Here is a 15,903-nt window from a genome sequence, read left to right as displayed (position 1 = left end):
ATCCTCAGGATCTTTCACATAAGTTCTCGCTTTGGTGATCACCACATCATTTTCTATTACCTCTGGTTCAATAACCATAGGAATTTTTGGACCCTTCTTTAACACTTGCAGATATTTGGGATTAGCAACTTGTAAAAACAGTAGCATATTCTTCTTCCACATAACATAATTTTCTTTATCGAAAAGTGGAATTTTAACGGTTCCAACTTTTTGTGTAGTCATTATGAATTTTTTGAGTGAATAAAAAATTCAAGGAGTGAAAGAAACACAATAGTCTAGGATCTTGATTTGTACGTTAATCAGAAGGCTCTGATACCAATTGTTAGGTCTCAATATATTTGTAGAAGGGGGGTTGAATACAAACAATACCGTTTAATCGAATAAAATGCGGAATAAAAATGTGAAACAAAATTCAAGTTAAATAAAATTATTATTAAACTTGAAAGGTGTTACAATAACGGTATCGTTTACAAGGGATTAATCTCAAATTAATTATCACAAATCTAGAATAAATTCAACATGAACTTTTTCTATTTTTGCAATAAAAAGATCAAATGCTATAAGCGATTTGAGATTAAGTTTTAGGGATTTTGATCCGCTAGATTGTTACACAAGAACAAGATAAATAATTCTAGTGGTTTGGATTTAACTTTACAATCTAGAATTTTGATCTTGAATAAAGCAGATAAAAAATGATATGTCTTGCTTTTTGTTTCTGCTTCTCTCTTGACTTGTTTGTTCTGTATGATAATTGCATGAATGTCTTCTGCTGCTTCTTTTAATCCAACAGTCGAGTAGAATGTACTGGCATGACAATCTCTTTGAGCTGGCAAGACAATCAGAATGAACTAGCAAGACTTTCGGTATGACTATCAATTGTCATACCGATTGTCATAGTAGTTCAAAATCAGATTATCTTACTGAATTAATAATAGATTTTAATGTAATAAAAAATCTGATAAGACAATCCTTTTGAATTAGCATGACTTTCGGTATGACTATTGATTGTCATACCGATTGTCATACTAATACAATTAGTTGTCTTTATGAATTAATAACAGATTTTAAATCAATTAAAAACCTTAATATTAATTCTGAATTAATTAATCAATTAATTTAATTAATAAAATAAATTAATCTTTGCATATATAATTTATTCTCTTAATTAAATTATATGACTTAATTAATTAATAGGGAATTAATACTAATGTTGAGCAACATCCATTCTTCTGAATATCTTCTGAAAATCACTGAAATATATGAATCAATTCCACCACTTCAACGTTGACACTCGATGTACTGTCTGGTTCATGAGTGACTAACTTCCGTGACGTTTCTTCATGTCTTGACTTTGATTTTCTTCAGACTAAATCCTTGTAATTAATTGATACCCTGACGAGATCTCTGTCACTTGATTAAATCCACAATCTTGATTTATATCACTGAGGCTTGATCAATTTCTTGAGCTTCTTCCAGTGAATTAAGTCTTCAAGTCTGTAGATGAATAATGTTTCTTAATCCTTTGACAGATGTTACTCTGTGAGATCTCTCTGAAGATAGATCCACTATTTACTTATTACATTCTTATTTGAGTTGAGTTAAATCCTCGAATAAACAAATAGGCTATGACATATGCCTTTCACTTGTTGACCATGTCGTCAATGTAGACTTCCATTATCCGTCCTATCTGTTCTTTAAACATTTTGTTGACCAGTCTTTGAAACGTAGCTCCAGCATTTCTCAATCCAAAAGGCATGGCCAGATAATAGTATATCCCCCTGTCTGTTATAAATGCAGTCTTTTCGCAGTCAGACAGTTCCATTTGGATTTGAATGAAGCCACTCGACGCGTCCAGGAACGTGAGTAATTCATGACCAGCCATTGAATCCACCATGGTGTCAATGTGAGGTAATGGATAAGGATCTTTAGGGCAAGCTTTGTTCAAATCCGTGTAATCAACACAAACTCTCCATTTCCCATTTTTCTTCTGTATGATGACGACATTCGCTAACCATTCGGGGTAATTAACTTCTTTAATCATGCCAGCCTTGATGAGCCTTTCCACCTCGTCATTTATTATCTTGTTTCTGTCAACCGCAAACTTTCTTCGTTTTTGTTGGACGTGTGTGTAGCTAGGGTCTACATTCAACTTGTGTGTAATGACATTTGGGTCAATTCCCGTTATGTCTCCATCATCTCATGCAAAAACGTCCAGTCTCGTGGTTAAGAAACTTATCAAGTTGGCTTCAATTGTTGGAGAAAGGTCTTCACCAATTAACACCTTCTTATCCCCTGCTGTCAAATCTACTTCAGCTAATTGCTCCGGACCTGTTACCGTGGCTACAGGCGTCTTGTCTCCCTGATGTTGGACAGTAGGCTTTAGACACATCATGTAACAGTCCTGAGCCATGGTTTGATCACCTCTTATTTCTTGAGCCCCCCATGGTGTTGGGAATTTTAATACTTGGTGATATGTTGATGGTACCGCCTTCAAGTTGTGTATCCATGGTCTTCCCATGATTATGTTGTAACTTGAATCCACGTCAATTATGCAAAACAATTCCAAGAGATTGACCTCTTGGGCATATGTTGGTAACGTGATCTCCCCCAATGTGCGTTTTGTCTCACCACTGAACCCCACTAATGTTGTCGACTTCTTGATCATGTCACTTTCTGCTAATCCCATTTGTGTCAACGTGCTCAACATCATGATGTTGGCAGCACTCCCATTGTCCACTAATATTCTTTTGATTAAACAGTTTCCCACGGGTAATGAGATGACTAACCCATCTTGTTGTGGTTCTCGTATATTCTTTTTGTCTGATTCGCCAAACATTAAGGATGGTATATTGTCATTGCCAACCCCCACTTCTGTGACTCGTATGTTTATTTCTCTGGATGCTCTATTGGCCTGTGAATATGTTGATCCACATACTTCTGACCCTCCCGAGATGAAGTTGATCACCTTGTGATGTGGTGGAGGTGGTGGTTGTCTCAATGGTGTCACGTTGTTTCTTCTCGGAGACGTATTTTTTCCAATATAAGATGTTTTCTTTGATGCCATAAATTATGTGAGGTATAATTTCCTGGTCAGAAATTGTAGCTCTCTTCGCAAGGCCACACAGTCATAAGCTTTGTGTCCATAATCTCCATGATAATCACATCATAGTTTGGAATCCGGGTTGGCTTTTGGTTTATTGCTCTTCACTGGCCACTTCACTACTCCTCCCAACTTGGTAAACTCCTTCACCATGGCTGAAGGCGTTATCGTAAAGCCATAGCTGTCATAAGTTGGTAGAAGATTGGCATCTTTCCTCCAATCACTATGTTCCTCTCTCTTCCACTCATTGGACTCTCGCGTCGAGTTGACGTGTACTTTATCTCTGTTAGGTCTAGTATAGGGCTTGTATTCCCTGGACCTTGGTGTCGTAATTTTTCTCGACGGCTTGTAGTACTTCTCGTCCTCTTCCATTCTGTCTTCCTCCAATATTACTTGTGCCATGGCTTTGGCTTGCACATCATCCATTGTTCGACATGGATACTTTGTCAATTCTTCATAAAGTGGAGATTTCGTTCTAATCTCCGCCTGAATGCTTCGATAGTCGTAGGGACGTCACAGTTGGTGATGGTCACCTTTTCTCTGTTGAACCTTAACAAGTAATCACGCAAAGGCTCCCTACTTCGTTGGACAATCTTGTATAGGTCACTGGTTCTCTTCTCGAACACTCGAATGCTCGCAAATTTTAAGTTGAATGCATCTATCAGATCAGCAAACGTCTTGATGCTTCCTTGTGGAAGGTTCATGTAAACCATTGCAAAGATAGTCCTGATAATGTAGAACCAAAACCCTTACACATACATGCTTCTTTTCAGTCACGTGTGATTGGTACCGTGAATATTCGTTGTTTGTATTGTGCAACGTGCTCCAAGGGATCACTAGTTCCATAATACGGTCTCATTGGAGGTACCGTGAAACGTTTTGGTATATCAACCAAGGCGATGTTGTCATGAAAAGGGGAATCTGCGTAGCTTGTTGGGGTGGCCTTTTCCAACGGTTTTGGGACACTAGGTATTCTTTCAATCAAGTCCCTCATTTCTCGTAGTTCTCTTCTAAATTCTTTTGTAACTTGACTTCTGGATCTTGTACTTTTGTAACGCGATCTTCTCCTATCAGTCTCCCCTCGTCGATCATCACGATCATCATATTGTTGCTCGTCACGTCTTCTTCCCATGTCATCTTCATTATGCGGTACGTCCTTCACGTCTTCTACGTCAATAACATCTTCTGTTCCATTCGTTGGCCCTCCGTTTTGGTTGTATTCATCAGCTTCATCCATGTCCAAACGTCTAACTACGCTTGGAATGGTTTTCTTCGTCGTAGTTTTGGTTCTCGATTTAGCCGTAGTGAGTTCCTTCTTTAATGTTTCATTTTCCGAACGCATCTTTTCCATTTCTTCTTGCAACTGTCTCAATATCGTATCTCTGCTATTCTCAGCTTCTCCTTCCTGATTCGTGATTTGCTCTTTCCAGCTTTCCATCGCAACGTGTTAATCAAATCTTTAGCAAGTTTCCCACAGACGGCGCCAAATGTTTTTACCAAAAATTTTGGGTTAAATACTAAGTTCGATTATGTTTATGATTGATTCTACCATGAACTTTGATGAAAAACGAAAATAAATAAAAGTAAATGAGACAGAGAATTGTTGACGCGGAAAACCCGTGAATGGGAAAAAACCGCGGGTGGGAATGTGTACCCAACCAAAATACGATCCGCTAATATTTTGAATATGTGTTTACAAGAGGTTAAATTACGTTACTATGAATACAGTTTTTTTTTAGAATGAAGGACAAGATACTCAAAGCAATATTGATCATGAGTTGAGGTGTACTTTTTCCTTTTCTCGGGTGTGAGCCAGTGTGTGTTTGTATTGATCATACTCATCTTCTTATCCTCTTTGCTTTCCTTCTTTTTCTCCAACCTCCCCTCATTTTTCTCTCATTTGAATTGTGGCTGTTAATCGTGGAGATAAGCATACCTATTCTTTCTCCTACTTATCCGGAAGCTGCTAGACCGAGTTTTATTCCCAGGCGTCAACCTCTTTGCTTACGTTGTCTAAGACGATCTCTTGCTCTTCCCGTCTTGTAGATGTCATGATCTCCTCTCGTCATGTCCAAAATTCCATACATAACAGTATCATCCTCAAATGTACATTGAGAAGATCTTTTACAAAATCGAGTTTGGTTCTCCCCTTGACTGAACTACAACTATTCTACCTGAATTAAAATGGATCATGTGGTTACAAGAAATTTTAGCATTTTCAAAAGTTCGACCTTAATCAATGGCTTGCCTAGGGATAAATTTTAAACCACTCGGAGGCCTGAGACAAGAGAACTGCGACCCTCCATACTTCTTCACATCATAGGCGAAGTATGGAATATGATACTTTTCTAATAGAGTACATCAAATACAATTATATAAGGGATTCAATTTCACAAACTTATTTACATTTGACCCACCATTTTATATACTAGCCTTTACCATTAAAAGATGAACTTTTGGACACTCTTTCTATTTGCCAAGTACATACATCACCACTCTTACGCATACGTCATCACTCTTATACAGAAAAGTCTTAAGAAAAACCTCGGCGATTGCATTCGTTCTTGAAATCCCAATAGGGGTGACCATGCAAAAAAATAAAGGAAAAGTCCCACATGGTACTTGCTAAACTGTTGGATGAGGAGCTGTAGGGGGGGAACCTCTGTCATCCGTGCAGGAGAAGTCCTCAGACAGAAAGTGGAAGGGTATTAACCGAAGTGTTGTTAGGGAAATAATGTTGCCGCCCACGGGGACAATTACGAATAAACTGAAATGAGGGTTTCGAGCACATACACGCAACGGAAACAGTAATTAAAAAACGTAAAAAACCAGAATTTTCGAAACTCACCGCAGGATCCATACGAAAAATAGATATTTAATTCGTAGATCATATTGTTTACCTTAAGAAGATTTACAAATTGGTTGACTAATGGAGATCCAAAACTTGTTCAATCACCACGCATCCCGCTCTCGTGATCTACGCTCTATCGGTATCCACACGAATGCTTGAACTCAAGGATTGGATGTGTACTAGCACAAACTCATTTCTTCTTGCTCTCTCCATCTTCTCTCTTGGTGGCTAGGGTTTTAGTAAAAGTCTTGCTTACAAAAGCAGCCACATAAGAGATATTATATATAGAGTAGAAAAATGAATTATAACTCTTAACTAATTAGGAGTTATTATTAATTCGAAATTCCTATTTGTATTATAATTAAGTCTCACTTAATTATTGAACAAATAAATTTCATAATTAATATTAGTAAATTTGAATATCAATATTTATCTAATTAATTAAGTCATACTTAATTAATATTCTAATTAATTCGAATTACTTAAATATCATTTAAATCCAATTTAAATTAAATAATCATTCAAGCATTCTTAGTGTGTGACCCTATAGGTTATTATTACGTTGGAAACAAATTTTATATCTAATTTAAAATCGTAAACAATGAGCGGCATCTAGTAATACATCATTGCTACCCAAGTAATAATAATTGAATCGGTGATCGATTAAACCTTTTGTGAATAATGTACAATGTAATATAATCCATTTAACCAAATATTATAGATTAAACTAGAGGCATGTAATGTGTCATCCTCATCATAGTTTAATCCAAATTTTCTTGATCAATGAGTAGACTATCATATCAAACCAACATTTGAGTGTGGCCACGCATTTCATAGTCTAGCTCACACAAGAGGCCAATAATATCACTCCTAAAATAGGAGGGTTAAATCCCATCTAGATCATTCATATTTCTCATACGATTCATTATATACCCAATGTCCACTTTTATCATCACCCGGTCAAGGATAACTTTTAATGGAATCAATGTATATTAATTCTCGTATAGAAATATAATGACTTCAGGTCTAAGGACCATTACATCATTATCACTGTGAGAATTACTTATGACACAACAGACATGTAGAATCTCACATTGGGTCTGTCCAGCACCATGTACATAGACATCGGCCTGTGTTTTTGACTTTAGTATCACTATACCTATGATCAATGAGATGCGATCATCAGTCAACAAACACACCAGTCTTAATGCATTATTATTGTCCCTTAATAATAATACTCGACTAGGGACCTTTAGGAATATTGATACTATTCTCATAATCTCATTTCTAAGTCACGTACTTAGAGATATAGAATTGCATATAATATTCTAAAGACATTTATTAATCTAACATTTATATCACAGTAAATTAAGAATTAATAAATTATAAAGAGAATAATCGATAGAACATAAACATTAATAATCCTAATGTCTTAAACTAAAATATCATAGTGTTGTCTCTAGGGCACAAACACTAACAATCTCCCACTTGTACTAGAGCCAATCACCCTTGTATCTAATACTCTGGGAACTAGTATGATCGTCGTACTTTTGCTGTGACAAAGCCTTAGTCAGTGGGTCTGCAACACTATCATTACTATACACTTTACATTTATATCTCCTTAATCATTAATCTCATTAATAAGGCGATATTGCCTAAGGACATGCCTAAACAGTCTCCATGGTTGTTTCAAAAAAATTATCAATATATTCGGCTTCCATAGAATCATCAATGTTCTTGCTGTGAACTATTCAAGCTAACATTAATTATATTTAGACAAAACACAAAACAGACATAAACTCATAATCATCCTTGTCTGTCCAAAAATTACGTTCAGAAAATAGTATCAGTGTAACCCTTTACAACCAGTTCTCTATCTTCTCTATACACCAAAAATAAATCTTTAGTCCTCTTTAAGTACTTAAGAATATTCTTGAAAACTATCAAGTGACCCTCACCTGGATTAGACTGGTATCTGATCGTCATGCTCAAAGCATACGAAATATCAGGACAAGTACATATCATTGCATACATTATAGATCCAATTGCTGACGCATCTGGAACTTTCTCAAACGGCCCTTATCATCTAATGATTTATGGGGCAATTATCTTTTGAGATCACTATCCCATGAGACATCGAAACCTATCATTTCTTTGTCTCTTGCATCATAAAATGATGTAATACTTTATCAATGTATGTACTCCGACTAGGTCGATTAATCTTTTCAATCTATCTCTATAGATATTGATCCCTAATATATAGGTAGCATCGCCTAAGTCTTTCACCGAGAAACTATTTATCAACCAAGTCTTAACAGCTTGTAGAGAAGGTATGACATTTCTTATTTGTTATATGTCATCTACATATAATACTAGGAATGTCACATGGCTCCCACTAACCTTCTTGCAAACACATGGTTCATCTTCATTTTAAATAAAGCCAAACTTTGTGACCGTTTCATCAAAATGAATATTCATTCTCCTTGAGGCTTGCTTTAATCTATAAATAGATAGAAGCAACGCCGTTCACATAATATTTGCATATTACCTGAATTGACAATCCGATGCCGAGGAAGGATTTTCAATATAGATTATCATCTTCTCTCTTTTGACTTTCTGTTTCTTCTCAAAATTTTCTTCCCTTTCATTGCAGGCTTCGTGAATAAACTCGAGTCTCTTCTTTAAAAAGGAAAGGCACAAGGAACAAATAGACAAAGATAGGATTGAACAGCACACTATAGACCGCTTCCCCATTGGAAACCATATTTGTCATTCAATAAATTAAGGGTGCATTATCCAATATCACAATAAAAGAAAAATTACATTTCCATTGTCATCCTTGTCGAGTAATTTATTCATGATTGTCATCATGGGTGATGTATGATAATGGGTCAATAAGCCCAAAGAGAGTATTTGGCAACAATATAATAGGCTTTGGAGGCCCAACTAGTTATATAGTATTTATTATCTTTTAATATAGGATATTAGCTAATTAGGATTTGAGTTTGTTTAGGAAAGTAGTTTATTATATATAGGACTTTTTTATTGTAATTCATCAGATTATTATGATTGGATTTTGATATTGAGTTGTTCTCTTGCGAGAGTTCTCTGTGAAACTCCCCTAAACCCTGATTATTCCCTGGCTCCCCTATTAAAGTGGTATCAGAGCCAATTTATCCCTCTTCCTCGCCTAATCAAACCCATAAACCTGAAACCAACCTTCATCCATCTGCAAACCCTAGCCACACCAGAAAATACGTATATTCCAACCCATATATATACGTGTTTCTTTTAGAATTTTAATCAAACACCTTCCACCATACACAGAGCAGTAAACCAACACCATCCATCCTATTGTGAAGCAAGCAGACGAGAAGAAAGCCAGAGAAAATCTGTCAAAGGATCGTATATACATACATATACATACACGTATATTAGTGTGTATTATATCCGATTCTAGAACCGTTTTCGCCCTTCTAGAATATTACAAAATTGTCCGCAATCTTCGAGAGGACTCCAGAACAGCCCCTACTCCAGAACAGCCCCTGTACTTTTTCAGAATTTTATAACAGTTCTGAACTTTCTGAAAACTGCTCGTCAGCACTTAAGTTTACGGTTACGCAATGGTTAACGCCGGAGAAGTAAACAGCCGCCTTGATGCGCTATCGAGGAAAACAATACGAGATTACGGAATCTCGAAAAAACAGTTGCAGGTCTGAGTTTGCAAGTGCAAGATGTACAAGCGACGCTCAAACTAATCAGTGACCGCCATGGTGTACAGCCTCAACCTAAACCTAATGTTCCTGAACAGAAAATTAATACAGTGAAACTTGAAGTTGCTGAGTTTCGTGGGGATCAAGAACGAGATGTATTCCTAGATTGGCTACATAGTGTTGATAATTTTTTTCAATGGTACAATCTTGCCGAGGATAAGAAGGTTGTTTTCATTGCTGCGAAATTGAGAGGAATTGCTCATATTTTGTGGGAGCAACATCAAAGATCTGGGTATCATCATGTGGCAAGATGGGAAGACATGAGAGCTGCTTTGGTTCGTCAGTTTAAGCCTGCAGATTATAAACAACGTGCTTCACTTCAGTTCACTGAGCTTGTACAAGGAAGTAAGACCGTAGCAGATTATACTCGACAATTCTATAGTTTGGCAGCACAATCTGAATTTCCTTGGGATGAAGATGTTCTAATTTCTTTGTATCGTCGAGGCTTAAATCATGATATTTCAGGTAAAGTAGCTGGTAGTAGATGCTTTCTTTTGAAGGATACTATTCAGATTGCACACTCTGTCGAGGATGATTTGAAGAGAAGGAGCATCGGGAAGGAGTTCATTCTCTAGCCCGTCGAGGAATGAATATGTTATTCCAGATTCCATTCAAGGCCAACAAACAGTTAATAGCAAAGTTAATCGCGCTCCAGTCTCATCACAAGGTATTAACACCAATAGATGCTTTAATTGTCAAGGAATTGGGCAAAAACCTTTTGAATGTCGTTCTCCTAAAATGAACACTTCGAAAAGAGTCAATATGATGGAAAAAGAAAATTATGATGATTTATATGTTGAGATGACTAAAGAAGATTTAGAGGTCGAAGATCATTTAGAGAAGGCAGCAAATCTTGGAGTTATTCAAGAGGGTGCGAGTAATCTCCGCCTACGACGCCAACAAATCTTTCAAACTAGAGTTACATATGCTCGTAAGTTGTGTTCTCTTATCATTGATACTGGAAGTTGTACTAATGTTATATCTAAGGAGGCAATTTGTAGGTTGGGTTTAAAGGTGGAATTGCATCCTGAACCTTACGATATAACATGGATTGAAGATACAAAGTTACGCATTCGGGAAAGGTGTTTGGTGACATTTTCAATTGGGAGATTTAATGATACACTGATGTGTGATGTTCTTCCGTTGAAGCTTTATGATGTCATTTTAGGACGTCCATGACTTGTTGATCGAGATGCTCATCATATCGCACGTGGTAACACTTATACGGTTGTTAAGGGTGGCCGTCGATATACTCTTACGGGTGATCGTTCTCATGTACCACTTATGCAAGGTTCTTTGGTGCTCTATAGTTCTTCTTGTGATTTTATTAACTCGACGGAGTCGAGTTCTTTTCAGCGGAGGAGAGTTGATGTAGGACAATGGGTCAATAAGCCCAAAGAGAGTATTTGGCAACAATATAATAGGCTTTGGAGGCCCAATTAGTTATATAGTATTTATTATCTTTGAATATATGATATTAGCTAATTAGGATTTGAGTTTGTTTAGGAAAGTAGTTTATTATATATAGGACTTTTTTTATTGTAATTCATCAGATTATTATGATTGGATTTTGATATTGAGTTGTTTTCTTGCGAGAGTTTTCGGTGAAACCCCCCTAAACCCTGATTATTCCATGCCTCCCCTATCAACGGGTGTCCACACTATTTTCATATCCCTAACAGCTATTTGGTGTATACCCTTCCACTTTCTTTTTGAGGACTAGAAAATTATCACTTCTAACTAAAATATCATGACCAACTTGCCATCGGATTTTTCAACAACACTGTTAATATCCCTATAGAATTTACTATCAACAACAATCATTTAAATCCATAGTTTGAATGACTTTCTGATGTGGCTATTTTCCCGGTGCCACAACTTGGTACACTAAAAATTTTTGAGGATCACACTTTGATATCTCTTGTAGGATTTTTCTACAGGTCTGATTAGTTACCATAAGAAATGGTTTTAACAATGATTATTTTTAACTATGTAAAGTTCAATAGGGTCATCTCCAAGATTCTAGCTAGACTATTGCTTGTAAGATTTGCTTGCGTTCTCCATATTTGAAGTCATATTTGGTTACATTCATTGTGTTTACACCTATTCGTTCTTTTGGGTTTTGAAATAGGATTTCCGAGGTGTATTCATGATTGTCATTATGGGCGGCCACACTATTTTCGTATCCCTAACAGTTGTTTGGTGTATTCCCTACCACTTTCTTTTTAAGGACTGGAAAATTACCACTTGTAACTAAGAGATTACTCCTTACAATTTTGACCACACTCTGGAAGCCTCTACTCCTTACAAGTTGGCCAACTAAGAGTTTCTTGTGAGTGGTACCATTTGTACCAACTAAAGGATTACTCAACAACAGTAAACAATTTATTCCTATACTAATATATCTAAAGACCAATTATAGTTCAGCACAAAATAAATGTTTCCATTCCTTCCATATTTTCCACTGTAGACTTGGCTACCAAGTCCATACAGTCGTGTTTAAAATGGCTAAAATAGATCAATTTTGTTCCGATAGTCTATCTTTTAAGCCACTGAAAAATGCGAAGACATTTAATTTCCCTAGCAGTAAGTCTAAAAAACAGGATGCAATGTAAGTTTGCTCTTAAGAAGAGCACCAACTGTGAGGATTTTCAATTTAGTTCAACTTGAACAATACTTAAAACTAGATAATTTCTTGAGTCTCCAAAGTAAACTTGTGACCTTTTCTTATGCACTGTTTAAATTTCTAGATTGAACCGCTTATTTGAAGTGTGGATGAACTTACATAATCCAAGGATTTGAATCTCTCTAATCTGTGTCGGAGAAGTCCTCAGACAGAAGTGGAAGGGTATAAATCAAAGTGCTAGTAGGGATCGGGAAATAGTATGGTCGTCTATAGTAATAATCATGAATAAAAAACTCGACAAAGATGACAACGGAAAGGTAAATTTTCTTTTAATATGATATTGGATAATGCACCAATAATTTATAATAGAGTGACAAATGTACCTTTTAATAGGGGAAGCGGTCTATAGTGTGATGATCAATCTTATCTTTGTCTGTTTCTTCCTTGTGCATTACCTTTTTAAAAGAGAGACTTGGCCTTATTTACAAAGCCCGTAATGTAAAAGAAGAAAACTTTGAGAAGATGTAAAGAGACAAAAAAGAGAAGATGATGATCTATATGGAAAATCCTTCTCCAGTAGCGGATCATCAATTCAGGTGAAATGCAAATAGTATATGAACGGCGTTACTAATGTTTATGCATTTTTTTTATCTGAATACAAGAAGTCTAATGTTCTACAATTTTACAAGCAAAAACATGAGCAACGTTGTTCACATACTATTAGCATTTTACCTGAATTAACAATCTGCTGCCGATGAAGGATTTTCCACATAGATTATAATCTTCTCTCTTTTGTTTTTCTGTATCTTCTCAAAGTTTTCTTTCTATTCATTACGACCTTCGTAAAAAAGCACGCGTCTCTCTTTTAAAAAGATAAAGTATAAGGAACAAATAAACAGAGATAGAATTGATCATCGCATTGTAGGTCGCTTTTCCATTCGAAGCTACATTTGTCATAATAAATTAAGGGTGCATTGTCCAATATCATATTAACTGAAAATTTACCTTTCCATTGTCATCCTTGTCGAGTTGTTTATTCATATGATTGTCACCATGAGCGGTCGCACTATTTTCGTATCCCTAACAGCTGTTTGGAGTATACCCTACCAATTTCTTTCCGAGAACCTATAAAATTATTTCTTATCACTAGAAAATCATAACAGAATTGCCATCGGATTTTCCATCAACACTATTAATATCCCTATAAAATTTATATCAACAAAAATTAATTAATATCTCACTTTGATATTTCTTGTGGGATTTTTCTACATGTCTTAAATATTTGTCTATCGCTATTTACTGCAATATTAGCCAAGATGTATGACACAGTGATTGTTGGGCCAGTTTCTAGATTAGTTACCATAACACATGTGGTTTTGACAATGATTATTTCCAACTATACAAAGTTCATTGTAGGTCATCTCCGAGATTCTAGCTGGACTATAGCTTGTAAGATTTGATGAAAAAAGGAACAAACTTCTAAAAGATCTTGAAGATAGGAAGGCGGAATTGAAGCGATGACAGTATAAGAGGATGTTAAGCTATATAAGGAGTTTGATGAAGAGTTGGCTCGTCTGATGAAGAGGTACAGTCATATCAATGAAGAAGAATAGAGCTAGATGTGTCTTGAGGAGACTGGAAGATAGTAGTAGCACAACAAGATCTAAAAGCTACATGCATTCAAGAATTATGAAAACTGATAAATTTTGATGAAACTCGTGATATGACACTTTAGGCTGAAGATCACAACTGTTTAGCATATACTTGAGATGAAAGTTGAAACCCAGACAAAAGTGATTAAACAAGATAAGTTTTGATTTGCTTTTTGTGGGTCTTTATGATAAAGGTTTTTATGTGATTTTCTCTTAAACCGGTCTTTGTGATGAAGGTTTTTTTTCAGGTTTTCTTTAGAACGGTTTTCTTTAAAATAACCTATTTTGTCTATCTTGCATCATGGTTTATTACACAACATTGGCATGACATGAATGTGTGATATGTATTCAATAAAATTAATATGAGCACAAGATAATGTCAAGTATTTGGTAAAAAATTGAATAAAAAAATACTGAACTTAAGAGATGAAAAAGGTGAATATTAACTTGTTATCACAAAGACGTACAAAAAGCATATTGAAACTTGTCGTTGGTTATCACTTAGTTTTAGGTTACACCTCAAGTTTATGGTAAACAGTTCTGATTTAAAGTCTAAAGCACCTATCACGAGTTTCATCAAAAAATTATTAGTTTTCATAATTCTTGAATGCATTTAGCTTTTAGATCTTGTGTTGTCGCTCTCTTCCACTCTCCCCGGGACACTTCTAGTGCCATTCTTCTTAACTGATATTGATGTACTTCTCCATCGGATCAGCCAATTCTTCATCAAACTCATTTTCTAGCTTGACATCCTAGCCCTACCACTTCAACTTCGCCACCCTATCTTCAAGGTCCTTTAAAAATATTTCTCTTTTTTAGCAAAGTTGTCCATATCTTTTTTATGAGACAATATCAATGTAGCATCGCATCAGATAGTATGACAATGTCTTTTTCTTATATGTCATTGTCTTTCTAATATAAAGTCAAGCCTCTTAATTCATCTTAACATTTTAAGTCATCTCTTATTTCGGGTCATAATAATTCAAGGCCACAATGATCACAATGAACTTTGTATAGTTCTTTATCTTTTAATATTTTAAGTCATCTCTTTTTGATGACCACAATAAACTTTGTATAGTTCTTCTCACTCGTCATAATAATTTAAGGATCGTCGGATAATTCATCTTAACACAGAGAGACCCAAAAGAAGAGATTACTTAAAAGAAGAAAAAATAATGAATAAATGAGTCCAAAAAAAAAGATGGCATGCATATCCGCCAAAGAAGACACTACAAACCTTTGCATGAGTAACTAAAAACCTTACTGTTTGGACTTCTTCAGTCATTTCAACATATATTACCAAACTTCTTACTCTAGTCAAGACAATGACAACCAACCATCAACTTTCCTTAAGCAGAGGGAATTCTATCAGAATTATCTTACTGATTCCCCTAAAATCGAAAGACAAAAAAAGCTAGGCAATGGTAACTATTCGTGTCTTCGGACATATGATCAGATTACAATAATTTGCAAAGAAAAGGTCCCTTCCAATTTAGATCCGGGAGCTAGAGACCATAGTTAATTAACTAAACAAAGTATATAAAATATAAATATACTGGTATCAAAATCAAACGATTTCAGTTTTAACAGATAATCCCAAAGGTAAAACATGTGCAGGCATGTACAAGATTTTAAGTATATAAACTCTAACGTTTAACCTAACAACATGATAGAAAAATATTAACTACAACAAACGCTTTAAACATAGTTATTTCTACATGGTAGCCAACAAATGATCTGGCCGCTACTAATTATGAAAATATATCTTTACTATTATCCTGATCATATCCATAAAACATGTAAAGCTTTGATTATTAACTATTTATTAGGGTTAATCATCAAGTAGTGCACTCCTTACAACCTCTCCATATACCCCAAATAAAAACCCACATAATCTTGTG

General features: G+C 35.5%; 1 protein-coding gene across 1 annotated transcript; it reads right to left on the bottom strand.

Annotated features, from left to right (window-relative positions):
* Nucleotides 1–1,639: 1,639 nt before the first annotated feature.
* On the bottom strand, nucleotides 1,640–3,064 carry LOC141718291 (uncharacterized). The gene is made up of 2 exons (XM_074520676.1): nucleotides 2,233–3,064; nucleotides 1,640–2,139 (listed from the first exon to the last, which is right to left on the bottom strand). Exons 1-2 carry the CDS (start codon nucleotides 3,062–3,064, stop codon nucleotides 1,640–1,642), a joined length of 1,332 nt encoding a protein of 443 aa, XP_074376777.1.
* Nucleotides 3,065–15,903: the final 12,839 nt, after the last annotated feature.

Source organism: Apium graveolens, chromosome 4, assembly GCF_009905375.1.
Source record: "Apium graveolens cultivar Ventura chromosome 4, ASM990537v1, whole genome shotgun sequence".
Taxonomy (NCBI): Eukaryota; Viridiplantae; Streptophyta; class Magnoliopsida; order Apiales; family Apiaceae; genus Apium; species Apium graveolens.
Note: the sequence above shows the minus strand (reverse complement) of the source record. Positions and strands in the feature narration are given on the sequence as shown.

Coding starts and splice junctions, on each gene's coding strand:
- LOC141718291 (XM_074520676.1), bottom strand. CDS start 3,064: ATGGCATCAAAGAAAACATCTTATATTGGAAAAAATACGTCTCCGAGA. Junction 2,140..2,232: donor AATTGAAGCCAACTTGATAA/GTTTCTTAACCA, acceptor AGTTGAATGTAG/ACCCTAGCTACACACACGTC.